General features: G+C 40.7%; 1 protein-coding gene across 3 annotated transcripts in view; it reads left to right on the top strand.

The window, feature by feature from the left end:
- Window positions 1–26,118, top strand: part of nvy (CBFA2/RUNX1 partner transcriptional co-repressor nervy) — a 159,884-nt gene that overhangs the window by 114,188 nt on the left and 19,578 nt on the right. For all 3 annotated transcript variants that reach the window (XM_022066146.2, XM_022066145.2, XM_087342878.1), the window contains 4 exons: window positions 12,964–13,206; window positions 16,639–16,832; window positions 17,848–17,994; window positions 25,189–25,313. In XM_022066146.2, coding sequence (XP_021921838.1) covers window positions 12,964–13,206; window positions 16,639–16,832; window positions 17,848–17,994; window positions 25,189–25,313 — 709 coding nt within the window. The remainder of the gene's footprint in view (window positions 1–12,963; window positions 13,207–16,638; window positions 16,833–17,847; window positions 17,995–25,188; window positions 25,314–26,118) is intronic.

The following is a 26,118-nucleotide window of genomic DNA, read 5'->3' as shown; positions in this document are numbered from 1 at the left end:
TCCCACTCGCGTACAGTAAAAAAGAGTGTATAATATTAAACAAAATAGACAGTACTTATTATAGTTCGCGACTGTAATCTTGAGACTTGCGGGGCGAAGAAGTGGGGTGAAGGAGGAAGGAGGAAAGGTAGCGTCTGCCTTTAACGCTTCGGACTTCCTGCAATCCTTGCAAGTCTCAAGATTACAGTCGCGCACTGTACATATCTCGGAGACGACGTATATTTCTGGTTATTTAAACCAGGGCTGTGGATTCGGTACTAAAATCTCTGACTCCGGCTTCGAATCCAACTCCGACTCAGACTCCTTCATAAAAGCTCACTATGTATTAATAAGTGTAAACCTACTTACACCGTATAGAAATTGTTCTTAAGATTTTATATTGTGGTCGGAGTCGGTACATTTTTACAGACTCCGACTCCACCGAAAATTGCTTCCGACTTCACAGCCCTGGTTTAATCATAGCTGAATATGTCAATGTTGGTGATCTGGGTTATGACGCCGCGGGGCTGAAGATGGAGGCGGCAAATTCCTCCGAAACGTTGATATTCTTCTGTAAGTTCACTCGGCGTCACAAGTCAGAAGACCACCATCAATATCTTCACCGCCGTGAGAACTCAAATCTCAAATAGTACTAAATATATTACTTTCTAAAAAATTATTTCGTCCTGTTGGGACAGAGGCTTAAGTTATTTGTACATTCTCATTAAAATCGTGTCTGCGACTTGTTCTAAATCGTTAACTTTATTAATTGTCTCTGTTGAAAGGTAGATATTGTAAGTCGACGGACGGGTTTGTTGAAACTGGGCACATGGGCCACTTTTACGCTAAGATACGGATACATTATTACAGCAGTTCCTATTCCGGATTGCATAAAAACCAATCTCGCTTTATGCAATGCGATAATATGCCTTTGTTGTTGGGCCTTTCGCTTTGTGCATTTCGGTGCAATAGTGATCGCATAGTGGCATCGGAATGATCTGGCGCCAAATATTGTGATCGAGTTGTGCCGCGACGGGGGGGGGGGGAGGGGGGGGGTATTGTGGAGCTGACAAGTTGCAGGGGCGGACAGGAGGTCGTGCTTCAGGGCGTCCTGCATATAACATGCTTTTGCCTAGGGCTGCTTTTAACATAGTGCCCGCCAGTTAAAACGTCTTTCAATTTACACTACTAATTTTATTCATTTTTGCTAGCGGCAATGTTAGATATTCAGGTATCGTTCCTGCAAATTTCGTTATTGGATAATTGTTCCAAATAAACGCCAAGATTCCTTAAGACGAAGCTCGTCTTATTAAAATTTAAACATTCACGCCTTATCTGAAAGAATGCACAGCGCATAAGGATCGCAAATTCAAAAACATTTATAACAACGTATGATTAATTTCTTGCCTCGAATAAGGCTGATTTAGTATGCGGACTTGTTTGTTCTGGCGAGGTTCAATAATTCGTCCGTGACATAAAACGAGGGATAAAATATAACCAATATAAACTTTTGGTTACTCGTGTACAACATGCAAATGATACCGACAAAATATTTAATCAACATTTATTCAGCTTTAATGAGTTGCGGTACTGGACGACATACGATGGCCCCTTTTTTTCTGTATATTTATCTACACTGTCTCATTTTAATTTCAATTATGCTGGTTTTATTATTCTGTTACATTTTGTGTCATGTGCCAATGAATATATATAGTGCCTAACGCAGGTTAATGGAATTAAAAGTTTATTTAAAAAAACCTGTTTTGGACGCAGCATTGTAAATGACAAATCCACACTGTGACGTATAGTATGTGTTAACTGTTTTCGATTCTTGTTACCAGTGTCCTCTCGTATGGGCTAACAGGCAGGACATAATATGGCATGCCATCCGGTGGATGGGTGAGTGAGTGGATGGGTAAGTTCTGAACGCCCCCAGCGGTGAACTAGGGAGACGATCGATCAAGAACAAGGCACAGCCCCCTCCTCTATAACAAGGGAACCTGCCATCTGGCGCTCAAAACTCCTTTCTCGTGGACTCGAGAGTATTCGGGGGCCCCCAATTACAACAATAAGAATACAAAAAATAAAGAAATGGAACGGATGTTACAGAAATATAGTTCTGAAACAATACATTTTTCTGCTATTAACAAATCGAATGACATATGATGCGTCATACTTGTCTTGTAATTAATTATGTTTTGTACAACAGCGATTATCTGGTAGAGGCTTTGTTGTGAGCTTATCCCGCATTCAGGGAATTCTAATTTATATCTAAACAAGTTAGGAAATGTATATATAGCTTTAACACTTCTGGTGCCTTCGCTCTGTTATTGCTGTACATTTTCAGTCCGTGAATGCGCTATTTTAATACCACAAGTACCTGTGGAAGATGATTCGTTTAACCAAAACATGGCCTTCGACATTTCCGAATGGCTCCAATGACATTATTGTCTACGGGCAGTGGCCCTTGCGTGGGCGGACGTCTGAACGTGTCTGGCAGGGAAGATGCTGTCTTCTGGGTTGTTGCGCCGTGCAGTCTCGTAGAAGTTTACCGACGTTTCAAAGGTCCTTGCTGCCTCCACCATCAGAAACGTCGGCAAACTTATACGAGGCTACACGGCGCTACAACCCAGACGACAGCCATCGTCTGCCTCACCGCCTTGAAAACCTCGAATCCTGCTTTGAATTGAAGGAGTTTCTAAATGCATTCTTTTGTATTTCGTGACCAAATTCCTCGTACGTTGAAATATTATTTACAGCGCAGTGTTTTCAGACAGCCTTTTTTTCTTTTCTCTTGGTGCGAAATCAAATTCCTCAGCCAGTAAACTGAGTGGCTACGACCGGGCTTCGATTCCAGGTAGGGTGTGTTAGGATTTGTATCTTTCGTACCACATCCCGAACTTCTGTGGGCCTTCCCAGTCTTCTGACCTCTTCCCCCTCAAGACAAAGCCGCTGTTCACCTCGATCCATTTTCAGCACTATTACAGCGTCGGGATTTACTTCTAAGCTCACATTTTTCATGGCACGATGCTCTGGAACAGTTATAAATTTATCTTTACTAGAAATCAGCAAGAGTAGAAGAGTTCTTTCTTCAAAATCCTATTAGTGATGTGCTTGTATTTATCCGCTTGTCCTTCGGACTGCCCTCTGTCCGTGTTTTGACTCGGTTATGAACGTCGGTGTTGCAGATACGGGTTGTTCCATATTTATTAAAGCCTGTTATTAGAATCATGACCCGTCTCAGTACTTTTTCACTCCGTGTCAACACTGTTGATATGACGGCCCTGGAGGTTGCAGGTGAGAGCAGCTTCAGTGGCATTCGGTATGATGGCAGTAACATGAATCATTTTACCTGCAAGCAACATGCAATATCTAAATGTAGAAACTGTAACTTTCCGAAATCCTAAAATACACCATAGCAAAGATGAACGGTTTAATAATTCTTTCTTAACACACACATCAACGACAAATTTTGGAGAAGGTTTGAAAACTGTGTTATTAATATTTGACCACATAAAAGCACGGTGGTAACTGCATGTACCACGTGCTTTGGTATTCATTACCTCTGATGAGAAGCAGAATAAAGAGCTATTATTTCCTTAAACAGCGCTAACCAAATTGATCTTCAAAATGGACAAATTTTATATTAGACTTAAAGTAGGAATTGCATTTTAAATGTCGTTATGAAAGCCTTGCCCTTCAAGCGGTATTTTTCTACATATGCCATCAAAGTTTATTTTAAGGGCACTTTTTATTTTATTGTATAGGCCTTTAATTATTGTATTTTTTCAAAACTTTGTTAAACTTCCACATTTTGCAGTCTATGTTCATAACTTTTTATATGAAACTACTTACATATCTTACTCATGCGAAGTTACATGTTATTTCTTCTAGAAAGATATTCAGCTTATCAACAAATTGCCTGCTGTTATCAAATCTTAAGGTTCATAATCTACATCATAAATTCCTGCCATGGAACCCATCAATGAGTCAGCTGAACGTCATTCTCAACAATTTTTTGTACAACAAATTTTAGTAGAAACCTTATCACTGTGCTCTTTTTCGCTAAGTGGATTCTTTGCTTGCAGATTTCTTACAATTTTGTAGTCGTCTCTTGTTTGTCCCATGCACGTTAAAAGGATTTTCTCTGTGAACGTACAACATCTGATGAACTGTAGGTATTTTGATGCTGGTCTTCTGGGATGTAACACCGTGTGGGCTTGTAGGTGGATCCCAACGTTTCAGAGGGAAATACTGCCTCCATCTTCAGGCCCGAACGGCGTAGACAAACAGTGACATCCTCACCGCCGTGAAAACCTCGAATCTCATATTTTTTTTGTACATATGCTTGTAAATTTGCGTCTCCTCAATGCGAAGCAGGATCGGAAGTTTGGATAGAAGAGTCTGTGGCTAGGTGTGAGATGTGGTCGTTGGGAAGTTGAGGGGGCTGTGTACACACAATTACCGCATCAGAACTGGTAGAAAGAGACGGCAATTGCGGGGAGCTGGGAGTTTTACAGTTGCGATCTGGTATCTGAGGTGAGCAGGCGATCTGGTACAGCAGCAGCGTCGCTTTAGCTATGGTATCACACACAGCAGCGCGCTTACAGGAGCGGAGGGTTTAGAATGGGACCGGTGGTCGTGTATAGTTGTGTGAAACATAGCATGTGCCACGCTGGAGTCCCCGTGTCGCATCGGTTAGAGGTACGACTGCGGAATGGAATTTTTGAACTCAGTGAACTGGAAAATGGATGCAATTATGTAATGAGCAGCTTTGAGCTTTACGTTTGATGTAATTATGGGGATTAAACAGAGAACATGGTGATGGGCGGGTCATATTGATTGCATTGTAAAGTATGAAGTAAATCGAAGATTTCCGTCTTCTGGGTTGTTACCAATTGGCACATTCATCGCCCTGATGACGGAGGCAGTATGACCTCTGAAACGATGGTAAACATTGACCAGACTACACAGCGCAACAACCCAGAAGACAGAAATCTTCATCGCCCTGATGACGGAGGCAGTATGACCTCTGAAACGTTGGTAAACATCGACCAGACTACACAGCGCAACAACCCAGAAGACAGAAATCTTCATCGCCCTGATGACGGAGGCAGTATGACCTCTGAAACGTTGGTAAACATCTACCATACTACGCAGAAGACAGAAATCTTCATACTCGCCGCTGTGAAAACCTCAAATCATACATGACGTAAATTATTGGGAAAAGTAGGGCAGATGAGTATCTGGGGGTAAATAAATAAAAACAAATGTTAGGAAAACATTCGAATTAGACTAAATGGCTCAGCCAAGTATGAATGACGGGATATAAATGATGTTCAGTGAACCGTAGTAGCTGTTTAAGGAAGACATTTTTATAGAACTTGGGTGTGAGGATATGATGACCCTAATTGTTTTGCTCCCTGTGTTTCAAGTTTTTGGATGTGTTTTGTTGAACAATGGACTCAGATAAGAAGGTCCCATAATAATATAGATCCCAGTAATACTGAAACAAGTAAGGAAACGTAAAAATACATAAAATAAATAAAAAGGTACATTGGTGTATTTTATGCTTTCTTGAAACGAATGACGTTTTGTGTCAAACCACCCACATGTTTTACTTTTGAAATTGACCCATGTTCCGATATGGTAAGCATTTTAACTGCATACAGAGAGAAAAATGTACACTTCAGCAATACGTGTAAAGTCTATAAAATGTTAGGTCTTATTTGTACCACAAGAGTGCAGTTTAGAGAGAAGACTGGAAATAAGATGTTTTATGATGTAATATTTGCCGCGGTTTTCAGCAGCAGTGGGAAAACGTCATTGTTGTGCAACGATGACCTCAAGTGACTATTGTTCAAGAGTAATCTATGGTCATTTTTGCAATGCATTGGCATGAGATGACAGCGCAACAGTATTCTTCGCAATATGACGTGGAGAGAACCTTTTGAATGTCTGTATACTCCAAAGAGTACAGCTTTTCAGTCTTGTTACTCACATGGACGATCTGAAGTTTTGACGGCGGCGAGTACAAAGAGGCTTTCTTCTGGGCTGTAGCCAGAAGAAGAAGCCAGCTTCGTTACTCGGATGTTGCAGATGTCCTAGTCCTCCAATTGATGCTTTTATGAACATTTCGTTAATAAGTTTTCTGTACTTGTAAGTGAAATGTTCTACATTTCATATGCAGGCAGTTCTGTCGCAGACACGCCCCGCCTTCACCCCCCCCCCCCCCTTCACCGATGTTGCGGGCTGAATGATTGCCGTGATTAGAATGGGTCAGGATGATCTTTGTTCGAGGATTTCGTCATTCGGGTCGAAGGTTGCAGAGTAAGGCCTATACGAAACGGAAGTTGGTGTAAATAGAAGCTTATCTGCATCTCTGATTTACTCCTGGTTCGGGGAAATGGACTGGAAGCTATGAGTATTGCATTTAAGGTTATCATTAACAAAAGCGAAGTGTTTAGTGCAAAATTACGAAGACAAGCCAGTATTTCGTTAAAAGTAGATGTTTTTATACAGGCCTGTCGATGTGTATTCAAGAAACTGATCGTTGTTTCCTGTCTTCGTCTTCAGGGCGACAGCAAATTCGCTGAAGACAACTATCTATGAGAGCTTTAATTCTTTTGTCATTGCCCTGTTTCAATGGAGTATCCCAGTATTTGTTTGAACTTATAAAAATCAGGAAACGTTTAGGATAAGCGGTTTTCCAGGTGAGAATTGGTACCGAGCCACCTGATTTCGAAGTGGCTTCAATTATCACTGAACTCAGAACCCCTGAGTACGCTGCTTGAGACGAGGATGAGTCGCTATCTTGGACCGCTGTGTGGTGACATGCAGTATCTGCTAGAGCTATCATGTGCCGGCTTAGTACACGAGGGCTGTACGTGTCTTATCTACGTATGGACAGAGCACACTCGTCGCAACTATGACCCCCCCACCACCACCACTTTCTGTCGCCCTAACACCCCCTCCCACCCTCGTTCTGAGCCCGGTTAAACTGATAAAGGTAAGGTATTCCAGCGGGGATCTGTCTCATACCTTAGCAGAAGAAGAGCCCTACTTTTTTGGCGGGATTTTAATTTGGTTGACAGGACATTATTTTAATACTTCGCTGTTTGTTTGCCGAGCGTGCCGGATCAACGTGTGAGTGTGTCACGGATGCAGGAAACTGTGTCCCATCACTCTAAGGCCCTATATGGTCGCTTTTCGTCTGTTCTTGCGTTTTTCGTTCGTTCATCGTGGAAGCCACGAATTATCTGTAGTCGATTTGTAATGTTTTAGACAAATATTGGAATTTCTTTGTGTAACCTTGACTCAGACACAAAGTAACAGAAATGTTTTCCAAATGGATTCCTTGCGATATTATTGTTTCTATTGTTTTAATGGTTCTTTGTTCCAATTATATCTGTTGTTAACAAAGTTTTCTTAATTACGAAATTGTGGTTCGCGATCCCCTTGTGGGGAAACTAAATGTTTCGTATAATTCGCTGAAGAAAGGAGGGCGCAGGATTTGAAGTCAGATTCACAAAATAAATTTGTGGCCACACTTCTTAGGTTTAAAATTGTTATTTTCTAGTCTTTTGCGGTTTAAAGGTCATACTCGATCACTCCTGCTTCTTATGTGAGATGTCCCGGGTTCAGATCCTAGCCCGGAGAGCGGAATTCCTTACAGAGGCTCGTCGTTTTCCTCAATCCTTTGACGCAAATGTCGTGATATACCTTAAATTCGGCCACATCCACTTCCTTCGATTCTTATAATTCTTTATTCAAGATTATTGGACGCCGTATACGGTGTAAGCTACTGACAGTATCGTTGAATAAACCACAAATATGCCTAAATAAATCAATTTACATGTTACGTGAAATTCCTCGTCACTGTATTTATCGTCCTCAGGTTACGGAAGGGGGAAACGGCTCTCAGATGGGGGGAGGGAGATGGTCACGTGTTACTTACCGTTGTTCGTAGTATCTTTGTTGTTACTTTAGTGTTAAAAAGCATTTATCGTAAGTTTACCTCAAGTCAGAACAGTCACGATGTTTTAGGTCTGTTGGTAATAAAGCACGTGATTTCTCCAAGTCGCATACGTCACAGGTATATACTCAGCTCTCGCGGACTATACCTGATATTCACCCCCAAAATTCACCCTGTTGTAAGGGTTGTAAGAGTTCACTGCGCCAGACATTGGTTCCTCTCCTTGCATTTCCTTTGCTGTCAAACGCAAGAGCCAGGAAGAATACAGACATCTCTTATAATGAGCTGGGGAGTGTTAAATAGAACAATAGAGTAAGACGCGTTGAAAAATAAGATGGATTATTTGTACATTACGTATAAGACGTGTTGTTTCGACTAAATAGGCATACGTAAGATGCTCAGTAATGGAGCTGCTTATATTAACGGGAAGTGTTACACAATGTAATTGCATATTCGGTTGTTTTACGACGTTTTGTGCTGTTTTTCTTATTTCAAGGGCTAGACAGTTTGGTCTTTTCTTGCTGAGTCTAATATAACGAATCTTGCAGACACGATATAACATTTGGGACGTGTAGGATTTGAGGTTTCCACGGCGGTGGGTACGAAGATTTCTCTCTTCTGGGTTGTTGCGCCGTGTAGTCTGGTAGATGTCTACCAACATTTCAGATGCTTGCTGCCTATAAAACTGGAGGGGACAGATTTCAGTGTTTGGATCGGGATTAAACCTGGATTCGGGCGCGAACACTGTTTTCTTTTATCACTGTTCTATAGACGGATAGAGTCTGAAGAAAAGAAAGGCAGTGATAGGAATTCAAACACTAACTGTCGCTTGTGATACGTCGTTCTCTATGGCACTTAAGATTACAGTTTTCGTTCCCACGAGATTATAACAGTCAGAGCTGTCTTGCTGTTATCTGAGTGGCCAAAGTACCATATCCCATGTGTGTGCATCATGATTGACCCTAAGCGATTTATTGAAGCAAAATTGTTGTATTAATAACCCTTATATTTGGTTATTATCTGTTCCAACACGTGATTAAGGTTGAAACTCTGCTTTAGGAACGGCTTATACATTTAGCTTTCCGTTTGCTCTCGCACTAGACCCAGAATACAGTGTTTGACTTATCAGGTAATTACCCAGACACCATCTGGCGGTGGCAGGGCAAGGCATGTCCCTTCAACCCCGCCCCGTCCCGCCCTCCCATTCCAACGACCACGTCAAAACTACCTCAACTTGCACAGACTTCCGAAACGAATTTTCCAAACAGAATTCTAAAAACTTCAAATTATTGATAACTCGTAATTGCTAGAACAGGACTAATGTATGTGTTGCATTAAAACTTGGTCGAAAAGTAGTGTCCCTGGTAAAGTCGTATAGAAAGGGTCGTGTTTGAATTAAGCCCTTAAAGCTGAAGCCAGTCTAAGTAGAATTTGAAAATGTATGTTCTACCTCGACGAAAACATATTGCACCCTTCGCAAAGATCAATAGAGATTAATACGTGTGTGGGGAGGTAGTTACTTATTCTAAGAATCATAAGAAACCCATAACACATTTTGTGAATACAGTGCAGAATTACTGGATTTTAAATCAGGTGATTTAATAGGCACGGCGCTTTGAAGAGTTAAAAGAAATTTGTATAACGTGAACAACAGCTGATGTTGAAACTTATATATCATTTCTTTTACTTTATGTATCGTTAAATTAACCAACTGGTGCACAAAAGTGATCTACTTCATTAGCTGACATTTAATTGCCTGGTAAAAATTAGGATCTGAATATCAAACCGTTATTAGATTGCTAGGAGTCAGTCGTGGTAAAAAATATATTGGATAAAATTCAATCTATCTTGTTCAAATCGTATCAGTATCGCAGTTTTGCCCCTTCTTAAAACAGAATGTACGCTTCGCCTACCTCATGTGGCGGAAAACTGGCGTCACCTCAGGGTAGGGTCATGATTGTAGATTTGTTTTCTCACCAGATTCTCTCTACGTCTGTTTGGCTTCGGTGGTCTACTGTTAAAGAGAAATAATAAACAACAGAAATGTAACTGTTTTATTTGGGAATATTTTTTAGCTAAATTCCCCCGGGGTTAGGAAGATACAGCGGGAAATACAGAGCAATGTGTGTATGAAGAACAATACTGTGCAACAAAATACACATGTCGATAGTTTACCATCGAAACATCTCCTTCAGTTAGAATTTTTCGAAGTATCGGTAGTTTCAGATATCACCACTGGGTACGATCTTGAGCCGGTTCAGTCCAGAGCCTGTGTTTTACTTAAATTTTAAAACTACACGGCCACCCCGCTGCAACCTACTTATTTCGATTTATGTAGCAATTATAGGTGGCGTATATGTCACAGGAGTTCGTTGCCGCGTAATATGCAGAGTCTCCCACTTTCTACCATCACAAATGAGCAAATTTTTTCACATCTTCCTTTTTAATGACCAAATTATTCACCAATATGTTTTTGTTTTACATTATTATTGTTTGTACATCCCCAAGATTATACATGAGTAAATATAGAGCAGCGTAGAAATACTACTCGCTGGAGTAAAACCGAAGGACTCAGGGATGTAAACCTGTCAACTACAAATCCCACACGGACTGACCTGGGCTCGAACCCGGGCGATTAGCCGCCGGAGCTATGGCACGGCCCACCACTATCCCTACTAGCTTCTAGTAGAGCTTCTTTGTTCCTTATGGCATTTATGTTTTCACACAAAAATTTAACCTCATCAGCTTGTACCGGAAGCTGATGTGTTCTATTTGGTTCCAGTCCCTCTTCGTTGCCTTCAAAAGAGCATCAGTACAATAATATTAGCCAGAATTACCCAGGACCCTTTGAAGCCTAGTGTACTTACTGGCTTGGATTCCATAGCTGGTGTATGACAAAGTTATGACTACTTGAATGTATGTCTCTCTGTTACACGATAAAAATATTTATACCGCGTCTGACCACGGAATGCCGGTTTCGTCAGACAGCGTTCGCGAATGTTCACATCGTACGTGGGCTCCACATAGAAGCAGAGAGGGTAGTAATGTATACCTATATAGCTTACGTCGCAGTCAACAAGGCAGTTTCCAAAGTTCGCCACCGGCAATCCCTGGTCAGACGCGATATACCACTACTACCGCGTTCACAACGGCTACTACAACTGCTGCCCGAACAAAACACAATCGAAATCGATCATATTTGTGTGTGTGTGTGATAGGGGTTTTGGTCTGGGGGCGAAAAGGGGGAAGGGGGTCAGGGTAACACGCCAGGAGCGTTGCGTGATGGTGACACCGACCTCTATTATAGGGTTCGGGGAGGGTGGGAGATTGAATATAGAGTGACGGTTTACAAACCGCGAACCGCGACATACTTTGGCTCGTTCATCTGACTACTTTTTGTTTGATTTTTTTTTTGAGATTTTTTCTTTTCTCTTTCATGTATAATCTGACACGAAAATTATAGGATTATTTTGTAAAAGGTTTGTGACAGTTGACGATCTCGTCACACCATAATGAACTACATCCAGGAATATCATGATATAGCGGAATATATTTTGTAAAGAAATTCTGTGCTAAGATGTTTGCTACTTTTGCAGTGTTAAATGGTCTGACTCTTGAAAGATGTACATCCTAATCGGAATTTGAATCGCTGTCCTAAATAGCGTAATGAGGATGAATCATCGCCCTGATGACGGAGGCAGTATGACCTCTGAGGTAGACGATAGTAAATGGTAAGTGTTCAGAGACAAATAATGGCAGTGGAAGTGGTATATACATATCTGGAGGCGAATTGATGGAGGATATGATGATAAGTTGGGTAGAGGGAGGTGGGAGGTGGAAAAGAGGGCATTGCGAGGGCTATTGAGAGGTCTGGTGGGAAAGAAAGTCTGTCAGCCGCTAGTGACAAGTAGTTCTGCGAGCTGATCCGATGTAATTCCCGATAATTCACGTCAACAGCCGACCGCCGCTGGGGTCAATCGGTTGGTTGGAGGTGTTTTAATTCGTCCTCCCCAAACCGTCACCCACCCTTGTGAACGCTGACGAATTTCACAGAACATCAAATGTGTATTGCATTAAACGGTTATGGTCGATTCTCTAACCCACAAAATCAGCACAAATCCTATTAGTGCTTAAACCAAGATTAAACTTTCGATGTGGTGCTTAGCACTTTTTACGTTGGACGTTATAACAACACATTAACTCATCGATTTTCAAGTGCCGCCACACGTCTCCTTTATAAAAAAAATGAGCAGTAATTCGTTTTCAGTTTGATCCTGATTTTGGGATTGCATTCCTTCTGTGTGCGGTGAATTTACATCTAAATACTTTATTTTTGTGAGTTGGTGTGTTTTCTGGTTCTTGTGATGGCGCTAATGAACATTCGGGTTTCACGAAAGACAAGGATTCTGACTAACAAGGAGAGTATTGCTCTATGATGTTAATTAGTTTGATTAATCCTGTTTTTAGAAAGATGGCATCTGACTTCGTTTGTCACAATTTTATTCGAGAAAAATGATGTCACGGCGCAATCTTCGAAAACACCCCCCGATTTAAATAAAACTCGATATGGCCATTTTGATGTTGATTTAGTTTCCTGCGTTCTAGGAGCCACCTATTGAAGGGCTTCAATGAAAGCTCACATGTATCTCTTTATACGAGTTTTGTTATATGCAACTTGTGTTCACTTCGTCCATTCTAAAGGTCAGTTAGTAAATTAATCTTCTGAAGCACAAAACTTATCTGAATAAATAAAATTTTAATTCTTAACCACAAAAAGAATGCCCCTTTCAAAGCACATTTGGTTAAAGCTGCTGAGAGAAATAGTTAATTCCTGAGATTTTAAATTATCGACGTTTCGGAGGTGTCTTCTGCCTCACGTCATCAGGACGATCGTCCTGAAACATCGGTAAATTTGAATATTTCTGTAAACATTTGGTTAACATCGACCAGACTACGCGGCGCAACAACCCAGAAGACAGAAATCTTCGAGTTTAACTCTTTGTTTGCAGGAGCCACGAAGGAGCGGGTGAAGACGCCAGACAGTCCAGAGGGCGCTCACCTAATTCTGTCGTCTGCGGGCGGTAACTCCAACTCGACTAGTCCCACCACTGCCGCCATTTCAAGCAGCACCACGACGCTGAGATACGCCACTCAGAGTGGCCTGACTACGGCGCTACAGAATGGCGCCAATGGTCAATCAGTCAGCACCGGAAATGTGTCACCTGTGTTGAACGGAAGTGGCGCCAGTGGAGGTGAGTCTCACACACTATGCTAATTTCACTCCGGAAACGCTAGTTGGGGGTTTGTGTTTTGTATTTTGTAGCGAACTGTCTGGATCAGTGAGGAAATCGTCCAACTTGAAACATGAAGGTGTGTCACAAAATTCAGAGGGTACGAGACAGAAGGTAAATAAATCGCAAAGTAGGGTTTTGTGTTGCTAAGAATCTCAGTCTGTGCATCGTAGAAGAAAGAGTAAACTACTTATTGAGGAATGGAGAATATTACCCACAACAGACGTATATCTTCAAACACATTCGTAGTTCGTGCCGTAGCATGAATCGGACAGGAAATGGCTTGCGAGAAGAAAGAGAGACGGAAGCATCATGATCAATGTGTACATGGAAATTTAACATTAAACTTGGTGGAATTTTACATTCTCATGGCGGCAGGTTTGTAGATGAATGTCTCCTGGGATATTATGCCCTGTACTCTGGTAGACGTTCACCGAAGTTCCAGAGGTACTTACTGCCTCCATCATCAGGGCCGTCGCCGTCGCATCATCCCAGAAAACGTGTCATCTTCATAATTTGCGCCAGATTAATCTGAATTTTCAAAGAGTAACACAGGTTTTATCGACTGCTTCGATGTATCTAGTGTGTGGACTTCGTGAAGAATGGTAGTTTAGAATGCAGAGCATTGTATATGAGGCGAAACATAGGCGACATTAGTCTGCCATATCCTTTGATCTGTAAAGCAACGATATTCCTGCCGATAGGGCACGCGAGGCGCTGCAGTGTGCATCTGTTCCCAAGAGAAGTCGCCAGTTGTCCACAACATTATTTATCACATGTTTCCTTTTATGACATCTATAACCAGCATTTTTAAACCCTCTCTTTATGTTGCGCTTTTTGGGAAGAAAATCAAGATTATAACTTTCAGTTTTTATCATAAATAAATTTTTTAAAGTGGTTCTAGTTCACTTCGACTGCGGATTCATGTTTACATTATTAATACACAATTCTATGTTGTTGCGCCATGTAGTCTGCTAGAAGTTTACCGAAGTTTCAGTGATTCTTGCTGCATTCGCCGTCATCAATGCTCCATTGCCCTACAAAAATAATTTAGGGACATTTACCATCAGACAGTAATATATCACTTGGCAGCATCTATTTAACATTGTACTCATATAATAAATGTTACATGTGTAGGCTTTATGTTCTTTCCGTGGAATAGGACAACTTTCTTTGGTTTTGCAGTCATTTGAAGACGTGAAGTCAAATCAACGGCTCATTGAGTCTGGATATCTGTGTGGGGAGGATGCGAAATAATTGAGTGGATTCTGTTTAGAAGTTATCACTTGGTGTGGAGAACGGTGCAAAGGTTTTTACCTACGTCGTACTCTGAAATGTGAACGTCATTTAGGTTAATTACTTCAACGTTTATATTTCCTCTTGAATAATTTAAGATTACTGTTATTATTATCATTGTTGTTGATACCACAGCGCTAACAATCTGCTCATTCATAATTTTAGACAACTCAGTAAACCCGACAATGGAAACACTGAAGGCATTGGAGCTTAGTAAGAATGTATATCAATACACATCCATTCTTGGTTCAGAGACTTTTTTGTTTGTTTAATTCTAATATAAACGGTATATTGCAGTGTAAATTATAATGTAAACTCTTTTGTTTTAATGACAAAATTGCTGCTATAATTATATTTGTAACTCTAGAAATGTATCGGTAGAATGATGACATAAATAATAGTAATAATAATGTGCTAATAATGATGATAATTTATGATGATGTCAGCTATAACATTAACAATGACGAACTGGAGCTTATCTTCGGCAGTCAAGCAATTTTAAGATGTCGCTTCTCTCTGTTTGACTTTTCGCTAAGAAAGATGGCACCATTCTTTCCAGCAACCGATCATTCTGTTCGTGACAGTTCTCGGCGTTGGACGTTTAATCAGGCGTGTTCTTGTGTCACCTATGTCACGACCTGTCACTACCATTCATGAACATCGTCCGTCTATTCTGAGAACAATGCGATCTAGGTTCAAAACCCGGAAACTTATTACTGGAATATTAATACTGACGTGGCGGAAGGCATGTCCAGTCCACTGCAGTTTCAACATAACCACAGTTCGACAACAACTAATACAAAATCAGTTTGAAATATACTAAAGCCCTTCGAAACCGAAATTTATCTAAATAATAATTAAGAATTTAGTCCTTACCTCAAAGAAAACACATTGCGTATCCATTACAAAGAGCAGCTCTTTAATGATGTTTAATACGTACGTACGTACAATACTTTTCACTTTGAGAATCTTACAGAACCCATAAGTACACTCTGTAGGCAAAATTTAAAGTTACTTATTGTTAAAACAGGCGGTACATATGTGTACAAGTAGTGTTTTAAGCATTTCTGTGAATCAGGTAGTTTAGCTCAAACTGTATGACCACTGTCCCGGGGGGGGGGGGGGTTCCGACTGAGTGTCGTCCTTGACAATGGCAGTGTTGATTGAGATTATCGCAGTTTACCTCAGTCCTTTTAAGCGAATGACCACGCATTCCACATTTGCTTCATCTACATTTATTTTCAGTACATTATACGTAATGTTCATCTCATACATGTCTCCTCTTTTAATGCTAAACATCTTCTGCTGTTGAAAGAAGTGTTGTTAATTAACACAGACTTCTACTTCCGTTTATGAGGGCGTTTTCCTGTGATTTTAGCCATCTTGTGTTCAGTGTTTGTGACTGTGTTTTTAAATAAAGAGTTAAAAAAATAAGCACAAAGTACGGTGCTATGTTTGCCAAAGCCTTGTTAGCGTTTCTAGTACGTAGCATTATTTAAAACTTGTATGTGAACTACTGTGTGTCTGAGCAGAAAATTAACTCGACGTTCAAACGGAAATACCTGTCTCTGTGCAGGCGCACGGTCGTTCTAATACGCGGTGCAACATCATCAGCTAACTCTCGGAAAACTCGGGCAGATGGCTGTCTTCTGTGATGCTGCGCTGTGTAGTCTGTTAGACATTGACAAACGTTTCAGAGGTCCTTACTGTCTTCAAATCCAGGGCGATCACCCTGATTATTGAGGCAGGAAAACCTTCTTAAACGCCGTTCAATATATATCAGATCCCATGGAGTAACATCCTAGAAGATAGCCATCTGCAAACTCGCCCCCATGAGAATCTTACATCTGACCAACAACAATATAAATATAATTTACTTGGTTTCTTCTGATTTCAAGATAGACTTGTTAATCTCTTAAACTCTTGTGAATACGTTAATGTACCTTGAAATACGGAAAATTCTTTGACTAACTGAGTGTACTGTTAGCTTCTGTAGCAGGACTCTGCTCCAAGGAGTTGTTATCTGTTTGCGTGAAGGATTCATCCCAATGCCATGTACAGTAAGTGGCAGTGTTGACCTGCGACGTCTTATTTCAGGCAGCCTGAGCCCACCGCTGCCTCCATCTGCAGCCCTGTCACTGTCGCTGCTGGACTCCCATGTCCATGGCACGAGCAACAGCGGACGCACTCTGGGCAAGATGAAACGCTTCCTGAGCACCTTGGTCCAGTTCGGCAATGACATCGCTCCTGATACCGGCGACAGGGTCCGCGCTCTCGTCTTCAGCCTAGTCGTACGTTCCCTGTCCTTTCTGTGGCGTGTCTGACGAATGAGCGGAAAGTAACAGTAGTGAGAGAACGCAATCAAGTTTCATCAAATCGGCGAATTTTAAGATTCTCACGGCTGTCTTGTGGGATGTAGTGACGTTTAGTCTGGTAGAGCAGTCGCCAAACAAGCTTGCCAGTGAAAGGTACGCAGAACTTCGTCAAAACTCGTGAAAGACCGACATCCGCTGCCTCCTCTCCACTACTATCACCGGATGTGGTAACCAAATTATATTTCTGCGCATTCCAGATCACCGGCAAGTTTGTTTGGCTTTTGTTCTAAACAGTGACCGAAGTGCCAGAGGATCTAACAGCCGCCACCATCAGGTCGATGGAACTTCGCCCTGATGATGGAGGGAGAAAACGTTTTCACAAAGTTGGCTTTTGTCTTCTGGTTTGTGACGCCGTGTGATCTTATAAGTGGCTAAAAACGTCAGAAGGAACACATCACCTTCTCAAGTATGAATTTCAAACTCAGACGATCACAGTCGACATCTCCGTTACGAGGTGCAGAAACCTCAACTTTCACAATCTACATTTCTTATTGTGCAAAGTCGTGGATGTGAATGTCGACTGGACTCATTTGGCTCAGGGTATTATCCAGTGGCAGACTCTTGTGAACGCTGCAGTAAACATTTATTAAGCGTCGAGTTGATTAGGGCGGTGAATTCTTAGCTGAGTGACTATAGTCCGCGAGCCATGAGAGTAGACCTGACATCTTTGAGGGAGTTGGGGGTTGAATTCTGTGCTACTAGCGGACCGAAAAACACCCGCAGCTTATACAGGCCGTACGTTGTGAGCTAATGTACTGACTGATAGCACAATATTCTTAGGTAAGTAATACATCACCAGCGTATGCGCAGAACCCATTTTCCCTCTGCCTCATAAGCAACGGCTGACAAGGCCACGTCTACTCTCGTGCCTCGCGGACAGCACGGTCTTCTGAATGCCTGTGTTTTGAATTCCGTCTTCCCTGTGTTGCAGAGTAACAGCATAACGATTGAAGAGTTCCATCACTCGCTGCAAGACGTTACGAACTTTCCGCTTCGCCCATTCGTGGTCCCGTTTCTCAGGGCTCATCTGCCTCTCCTCCAGCGCGAACTCAACAACCTCGCACGGCTAGCCAAGCAGGTTAGTCCCATTCTGACAAAGTAAATCGGAGCAGTCGAGACTTGAACGCACGTGCTCAGTACAGAATCAAGAGTTCCTCAAGAATCCCGCCCAACGTCAGACACCGGACTGAAAATCAAGTTTTGGTGGTTTTAGCGGCTTAAACCAGACATACAAACAAGAATTCTGTTGAAGTTGACTGTCTTCTGGGTTGTAGCGCCGTGTAGTCTGGTATAAGTTTACCGACGTTTCAGAGGTCTTTGTTGTCTCCATCATCCCTCTGATGGAGGCAGTAAGGACCTCGGAAACGTCGGTAAACGTCTACAAGACTTCACAGCCCAACAACTCAGAAGACATCCATCTTCTAAGTGACTCTTTAACAGTTTGGTGTTGCAAAAGTGGCGGTTGTTATGTCCACATCTGTACCGATCTGGAACTTACGTCGCCTGCGAATGTTACTAATTTCTTTAATTCCACGTCCAAAACATCGGTTACTGCGTCTGCTGATATTTCCTTATGCCAGAAACAAAAACTGTTAAAAGGAAAGGAAATGGTGGAAAGAAACTTTTGCAATAACTCGATTTGCAGCTAGGTTTTTCGTCATAATTTTTAGTATTACTTCTTCTCACCCTTTTCCTTTTCGAATGAAGAGGGGGAAGGAGGGGGTGAATGAGAATGAGCAGGGAAAGAGAATTTCTTGTGTTGGTGTCTAAAATGTTACAAATATTCTGCGCACACCTTGTGAGGTGATAAAAATTAAGGGAACTAGCCTGATGATAAAGAAAACTGAGACAGAAATTGAGATCCTTAAATCAAGAGGTCGTGCCGTGTTTTTTTTTTAAATTTATATGAGTCTTGCTGGTGGTATTCAGCGCCTGCTTTGAGTAGCATGCGCTACGTGAATACATGAGAATTATCTTTAGGGTTTCATATGAGTTACTCCGCCATCATTCTCTGATGACATGAAATTTGATGTTACATATGTCATGTTTATGAAGTCTTCATCTTTATAAGTGAAAATAATGGATAGAAATTTATAACTAAATTGTGTAATTATTAATTTTAATTTTGCTATCATGGACATTGATGTTGAACTATTTGAAGCAAAGATGGCGATATAGGAATTAATTCGTTGAAGAGCGTGAACCATCAGATGTTTGTAATTTAGAGACATTGTATTTTTTTAAAGAAGCGAACACTTCGGATGAGCTTTGTGTTTCAAAAGGTAAATTAAAAAAAGAGACAAATTTGTGAGATACAAGAATTAACGAACTGTTTTTCGACGCTGGACCGAGAATAGTTGTGTATCGCCTTGCCCATTCGGCAACTTCTCTGGCACGAACGTTACACGGGTTAGTATAACGAGCATCCTCAGGCAATTTTGTCCCATCTTTTGTGGAGCTGTTCTTACGCGCTGTAGTAGCAGATTAACTTAGGTTACCAATAAGGCAAAGATATCTTAAAAGACTGTATTTTGATTTAAACAAGCAGATTGGATTATCGTACTGGGATTGGTTCTTTACCTGGTCATGGTGCTTTTTGACTTCATTCTCTCCCGCTGGATGACGCCTTGAAAGAAATACGACCGCTTCCTATCCGACCCTTTAACTTTCACTCTGTATAATTCCGCGCTCAGCTTATATGGACGTCTTGGGAGTTGGGTGTATTCCTTTGTCCACGTGAATGGTTTTTAACGTGCTGACAGATGTTTGTGTCATTTTTACGATTAGTGGACACAATTGTGATCGAACCCGGCTTATTTTTAATATTAGTTTAGTAGTCTAACAATTAGATCACTGAGACTACAAGATAAAGAGCCCGTTTCTTCATACAACGGACAATATTTGCATGAGTAATCATTGTGAAAGACAAATATAGATTGTGGGACGTAATTACTACGTACGTAACGAAGTATAATTTTAATTATAATACAAAAGGTTGATTAACTGATTAAGGAAGGCGTAAAATAGAGAATAATGCAAAAGGTAGCGAAGTGTTCATGGGACTATCCCCATATATTCTGGATATACTAATTAAAACCACGAGAAATTTCAGAATAGCTGGTTTCGGGACCGGGACTCGAACCCGGGACATAGTGCATCTGTGTGATGTTACTCATACTATTGCATTCTGTAATCCAGCGAATGAAATTCAGAGGGAAACCTCTAAGAAGGAACCATTTACTTTCGACTCTGGAAATAACACGTTCGGATTCCGTTATTCCGACCTTAACAAGAGCTCCGAGTTTGTATCCGGCCAAGTTGTATGTACAGTAATACGATTTAACACAATTTGTGTAAGACCTTTTACAAGGGAGTTGGATTGTGCAGAGGGTAGCTGAGGTCCCGGCGGGGGGGTTATGAGGGAAGCGGTAAAATCTTAAGTCTGATCCATTTAGCAAATATGGTACCCTCACCCTCTTACCGCCGATCCTTCTGTTCGTGAACAGGATGCAAATTGTCGCTAATTAAACATACTGGTGTGTTCCGAAAATGCTAAAGGGGAAGTCAGCTCGGCTCGAAGAATTTCTGAAAAGTACTGTGGAAAAAAAAGAACAGTGCTTTTGGGATATTGGGAAAATTCGCCGGTAGCTCGAGAGGTCGTCATGTGACTCGGATTAATGTATCTTGACAAAGACTTAACGTCATCTCTCGCCTCAGGCGACAATGAAGTTTGGAACGCTGGCGAACTTTTTAATTTGACAGTCACATGTTTAACTAACTATATAAAGCAGAAACATTATTGAGAAGATAAATCTCCACGTCTTTTATAACCCGATATTTCATTACCATGTTCACAAAACCCTGCTTCTTGCCTCTCTCTTGATCTAGATGTATGCTGTGTATATATATGATGTTAAGTCATTATAGCTGCAAATCAGATGTGCAAGGAAGAGATCGTGACCTATTTTAAGCTACTGTTCTAATATTTTCAATGAGAAACTAAGTAAACCCACTAGGATCCTGTTAGGACGGTCGTCTTTTGAGCCTATGACTGAACCCAGGACTGCCCTAATACGAAGCAGCAGCGGTACCACCGCGACGTTTTAAGATCAAACCGAATTCTTGCCATGAAGAATTTATTGTCAGCAATTTCGAGCCTCATAAGAAAAGACGGGTTGAACTGATTAGATTTGATCTGTTTTGTCTGGAATAAACGAACACAGATAGGAAATAAAAATGAACGCAGTTGGAGACGATGTACTCCTAATTGGAGTACACATCTTGAATGCCGCTGGTGCTATTTGCGGAGATAAAGCGCTTCCTGCAGCCCGTAAAGGAAAATACGTTTCCTTCTGTGGTGGTTGTGGTTCCGCGGTAGCTTCGCCGAATTTCGTGATCTGAGTGTTTATTTATTTTACTTTAGCTTTCGGTTCCTCTCTTCTCTTCTCATTATAATTCTTGTTTTAATCCTTTATTTTCTTTTGCGTATCTTCGTTTGTTATTCCTTGATTGAATTCCATCTCCCATTCACTTTGCTGAATTTAGAAAATGCTCCTAAAGTACAGACGACAAAGTGGAAACTTTGAATTTATCATATTTCTAGCCTTTTCTCTCCCACTGACCTGGCTTAAAGTCGGAGTAGTTTCAGTACGTTTTCCTCTGCTTTTAATGGACGGACGAGAGCACAGATCTGATTGATGTGTTTTTATTTCCTTTTACAAGTAAAATCATTTCTTAAAACTGCTAAATCTGATGTTTTGAAAGGAGTGTAAGGGTTTTTTTTAGATCAGTGTTTTCCATTTTCTTTGACTTCAGATACATCGCTTTCTTTGTACAGTTTTCACTATAAATTTTCATAATCCACTCCGCTCATTTTCTTTAATGTCAGAATCTTTTCCTTTTTCCTGCGTTTCTTACTTTAAATTACGTACATTTTTATTGCATTCTTTCTGTTGGCGGATTATTCTTCGTTTGCTAAAACGTGTTTTTTATACAATGTTATATGTATATTCTCGTATCATGTAGATCAAATTATAAATAATTCTTTTTGCAAGAATTCTTAATATCAGCGTTCGCTTGACTGCCGAATATAAGTAATGTTATCTGAGTCACATTGCGCTTTATTCGAACTACAGTGTTGTAACCCTCGCGGCGATCGTAAGCCTCAACTAAATGGTTAACAGCGCCTGGCTGGAGGCGGCTAACGATGTGTTTTATGGAGTACCACTGAACCACGTGGATGGCTCGTATTAACATTGCCCTGAAACTGCATTCCGTGAAGGACAAATTTTCCGACACGTTTATTAACTATCAATTGCTCACGGAATACACAGTACCACGGAGTTAGTTATTAACGAGGTGGACTGATGATTTATCGTAACGAAATCCGAATTACCATGTTTACGTGATCCGTCATACAAAAATTAGGCAAGTGACAGTGACAGGTGTGCATGCAGACATCGCGATAGCAGCGCAATAACGGCGTAAGTCACAGTTTTAACGTTCACACAATTTTGCAGTCTCTAAGGCAGTTCCTGTCATCTTTCGCGTCCACAGGGAACTTAACATTGGAATTCATTTTCGTAAACGATGTTTGAGCGAAAGAAGCGATTGTAGATACAGGAGACTTTCCTAACTGTAGCATCAACGGTGGAGTAACCGAAACAGCTCCACGTTCTAACTTCAGGGGTGGCAGCACAGCTGCCATCCCTTTGACTAGCAACAGGAGGACACGCGGTTCGAATCTCTGATACTTACATGACAATTTTCTTTGATCTTTTCCCAGTGTAAATTCCGAATTGGTGTCCTGAAATAGGCCCTTGTCCTTAAGCTTTCACTTTCTTGTACATTCATCATTAATATTCGCCCTTTGTTAGTTTATTCACGGTCCATAACCTCTAAAGTTGATTTCGTTGGTAGGGTAGTGTGGTTGTCTGTGTATAGGAGCTGGAAGCTGCCTCCTTAAGGTCTTCTTTGAGAATTATACTTAATTCTCAAACACGCCGCCACCTAAACTGATGGCAACTCGTGTTAGAGTGTTTTGGGCTTTCTTTATTTTATTGGGGATTGATTCGGATCTGTACACTCTTAAGTATAATTTGCAAAATAAACATTAAGATAAACACAAATCCCGTGTCAACCAAATATTATTCTGATCAATAATACTGTCAGCAAAACCTTGTGAAACATTTACCGATCCATGTTTGAGAAATTTCACGCCCTACTTATATAATTACATTTTTATTAATTTAAAACTTTAGTTTGAGATTTTCGTATTCTAGAAAACGCAAAGAACGTGACGCTACTGCGTTCATAAATCCCAGTCGTGAAACTGCGTCAGATATGGAGATCGCGAATGCTTTGGGCTTGCGTAACAGCTCGCTTGGATTTGAGTGTAATAGTGTTTAGAAACGCGGGAAATTCTGCAAAAAGTTTCTTAAGTCTTGTGTTTGTTGCTAAGAAGTGACTTTCGAAACAGACTGTCTCTTCTGCCTTCACCTCAGTGCATATTAATTTGTAATCCCAGTGTAAGGTCTGAAGTATTGATTAAGCATGGGCACAAATACTGTTTTAAGGCGAGGGATGGCTGTTGAAAGAAGAAAGTAAAAGAGAAATTGCAAGACGCTTTGAGAAAAGACGCGGTGGTACGAAGGTAAAACAGAGGGAGTGAGGAAAACATTTGAACGTTTTGGTTTGTTGCTAGTGAATCGGTTTTTTTTTTTGTATATTTTCCCGATATTCCATCCCATACGAATCTACCATCTGGCAATACCATCACCGACTTGCTTTCAAAGCCAAATGTTATTTTTATCAAAGAACACTTTAAGTTTTATTATTTTTATTATTAAAGAATGACAAGTAAGAAAAATACGTTTTGTAACTGTTAAAAACCTGGACCGTATTTTATACTGGCCAGAAAACAGGTCACCACGTTTGAAAACCTGTTTACCTGCTGTAGCTATGCCAGTTTCTCGCCCACATTTTTAACAAAATGTTACTGTCTGTCTAAGTATGCCTTACGATTAATTTTAGCATAAAGCTTATCACATTAGTGAATAAACGTAGCGTGCATGTCTGTTTACTTCGGAAGCCGTAGTTTGAATTTCGAACTCGGCTGAAACCTAAATTAAAATAGAACAGGAACACTGTTGAAATATTACTTGAGACATCGGTTATCATACTTTATCATGCAACTCTGATCGGTTAAATTGGTAAAGGTAATGGAGTGATTTTATTAAATAAGTGATGGGCAGAGAAATGACTTTTGTCCAAGATTAATTTATTTTAAGTACAGTTATTTTCCAAATACAATATTGTCCGCTTCAGTTTACTTGATGTCTGCACTACATGACGATTTTGGGCAGGCTCGTTACGGATTGGTTTATGCAACGGGACGGCAAAGAACGTAGTCACTGATCATGTAGCATTACACACAGTGGCATTCGCTCCATCGTTAACACGTGCACAGTGCGTACGACGGAGAAATTTTATTTTCGACATCAGTCTTATAAGTTTAATTAATTATTCTTGTCCGTCTAATCACAATTTAAAATTAAAATTAAGATAATTAAAATATCATGTGATGTTCCTATCGAAACATTCGAATGTTTCGATAGGAACATCACATGATATTTTAATTATCTTAATTTTAATTTTAAATTTTAAATTGTGATTAGACGGACAAGAATAATTAATTATTAAATATATATTTTCACAATATGACGCAACTATACCATCTTATAGTCTTATAAGTGTTTATAATTAAAACAACAGCGTGTCGGAAGCTGGTTCTACTTCCACATTCAGGCACGATAATAAAGTCGTACTGTGTTGATCTTCAACTGACACTCACAATAACAAATTGAATCGAATTATATTCAGTAGTTCCGAAAATTAAATACGCAGATGGACAAACACGCCCCCGTGATGATGACTGTCTTCTGGGTTGTTGCGCCGTGCAGTCTGGAAATGTTTACTGACGTTTCAGAGGTACTTGCTGCCTGAGGGCATTAACAACTGAAACGTCTGTGAACTTGCCAGACTACACGGCGCAACAACCCAGAAGACAGAATTCTTCATACTCATCCCCGTGAGAACGTTAAATCTCATAAAAATTGCCCCTCGTTTATGAATTTCATGCAAATATATCATAAAAACCAAAGAGAGATGTGCCGTCGATTTTAAAAACCGTGCAGCGACCCTTCCGACGAGGCAGCGAAGCCCAGCGATCTCAGAAGAGCCTGCTGACGCGATCTGTGTTTTTGTTTTGCAGTCGCCTCAGCAGTATTTGCGACACCACGAACACGTGGTGCTGGACCCGGCTTTCTCTCCAAGCGAACCATCCGAGATCTTCCACTCCGACGTCACAGAGAACGGCAAACGCCGCGCTTCCGACAGGTACAGTAGCATCTGATTGGTTTCTGGCTTTGTAACTGACTCGACTACTACAACAAAAGCAGCTTAATATTATCGAATGTATTTCCCAGCGCCATTACTCTGTGCTTAGCTTTTTAAGTAATGTCTTTGCATTACATAGCATGTGTTTGTTTTTCCCTCTACCCACAAGCTATTGACGTACGCGAAACGCACTGTTTAGTCTCGTGTACTGTAAATCCTCCACATTAGGCTTACATGCCATGGTTACACTGCCATGATTTGGTCTTTTAGAATTAATGGTATCCTCATTCGTTGTCAGGTTTACAGCTTACGTCGCCATGACTAGTGACTGTACTTGTAACGCTTTAAACATCAAGTTCAGTCATGTTATCCGCGAATTTTAACACGATCCAAATCAAATCCTAAAACACCTCTAAAAAGACCTTGATGAATGACAATTTCAGTCATTAAGAACTACACGCGTTGAAAAAAAAAATCAAATTTGGATCGTAACAGTTGTTAGCCAGACATATAATGCAGTGGTTCTACTGTTAGTAATGCAAATTTCTGTTTGGGCTCGGAGTCCGTAGCAGCGTTACCATAGCAACGGTTATAATAATTTAATCATAACACACTGACACAGTATTATAAACATCCCATGGCAGAATTATAATAATTTATGTGTGATAGACATTTTCCTATTAAGATAATCATTTCTTTGACCTTTAGCTGAAGTTTAGTTGGGGTGATTTGTACGTAAATAAATATTATTTAAAGAACAACTAGAAGCCATCAATAAATAGAAAGTACGTGTTTGTCTGGCCAT

Source organism: Zootermopsis nevadensis, unplaced genomic scaffold, assembly GCF_977971745.1.
Source record: "Zootermopsis nevadensis isolate Lab colony 2312 unplaced genomic scaffold, Znev_1.0 Znev_ptg000004l, whole genome shotgun sequence".
Taxonomy (NCBI): domain Eukaryota; kingdom Metazoa; phylum Arthropoda; class Insecta; order Blattodea; family Termopsidae; genus Zootermopsis; species Zootermopsis nevadensis.
Note: the sequence above shows the minus strand (reverse complement) of the source record. Positions and strands in the feature narration are given on the sequence as shown.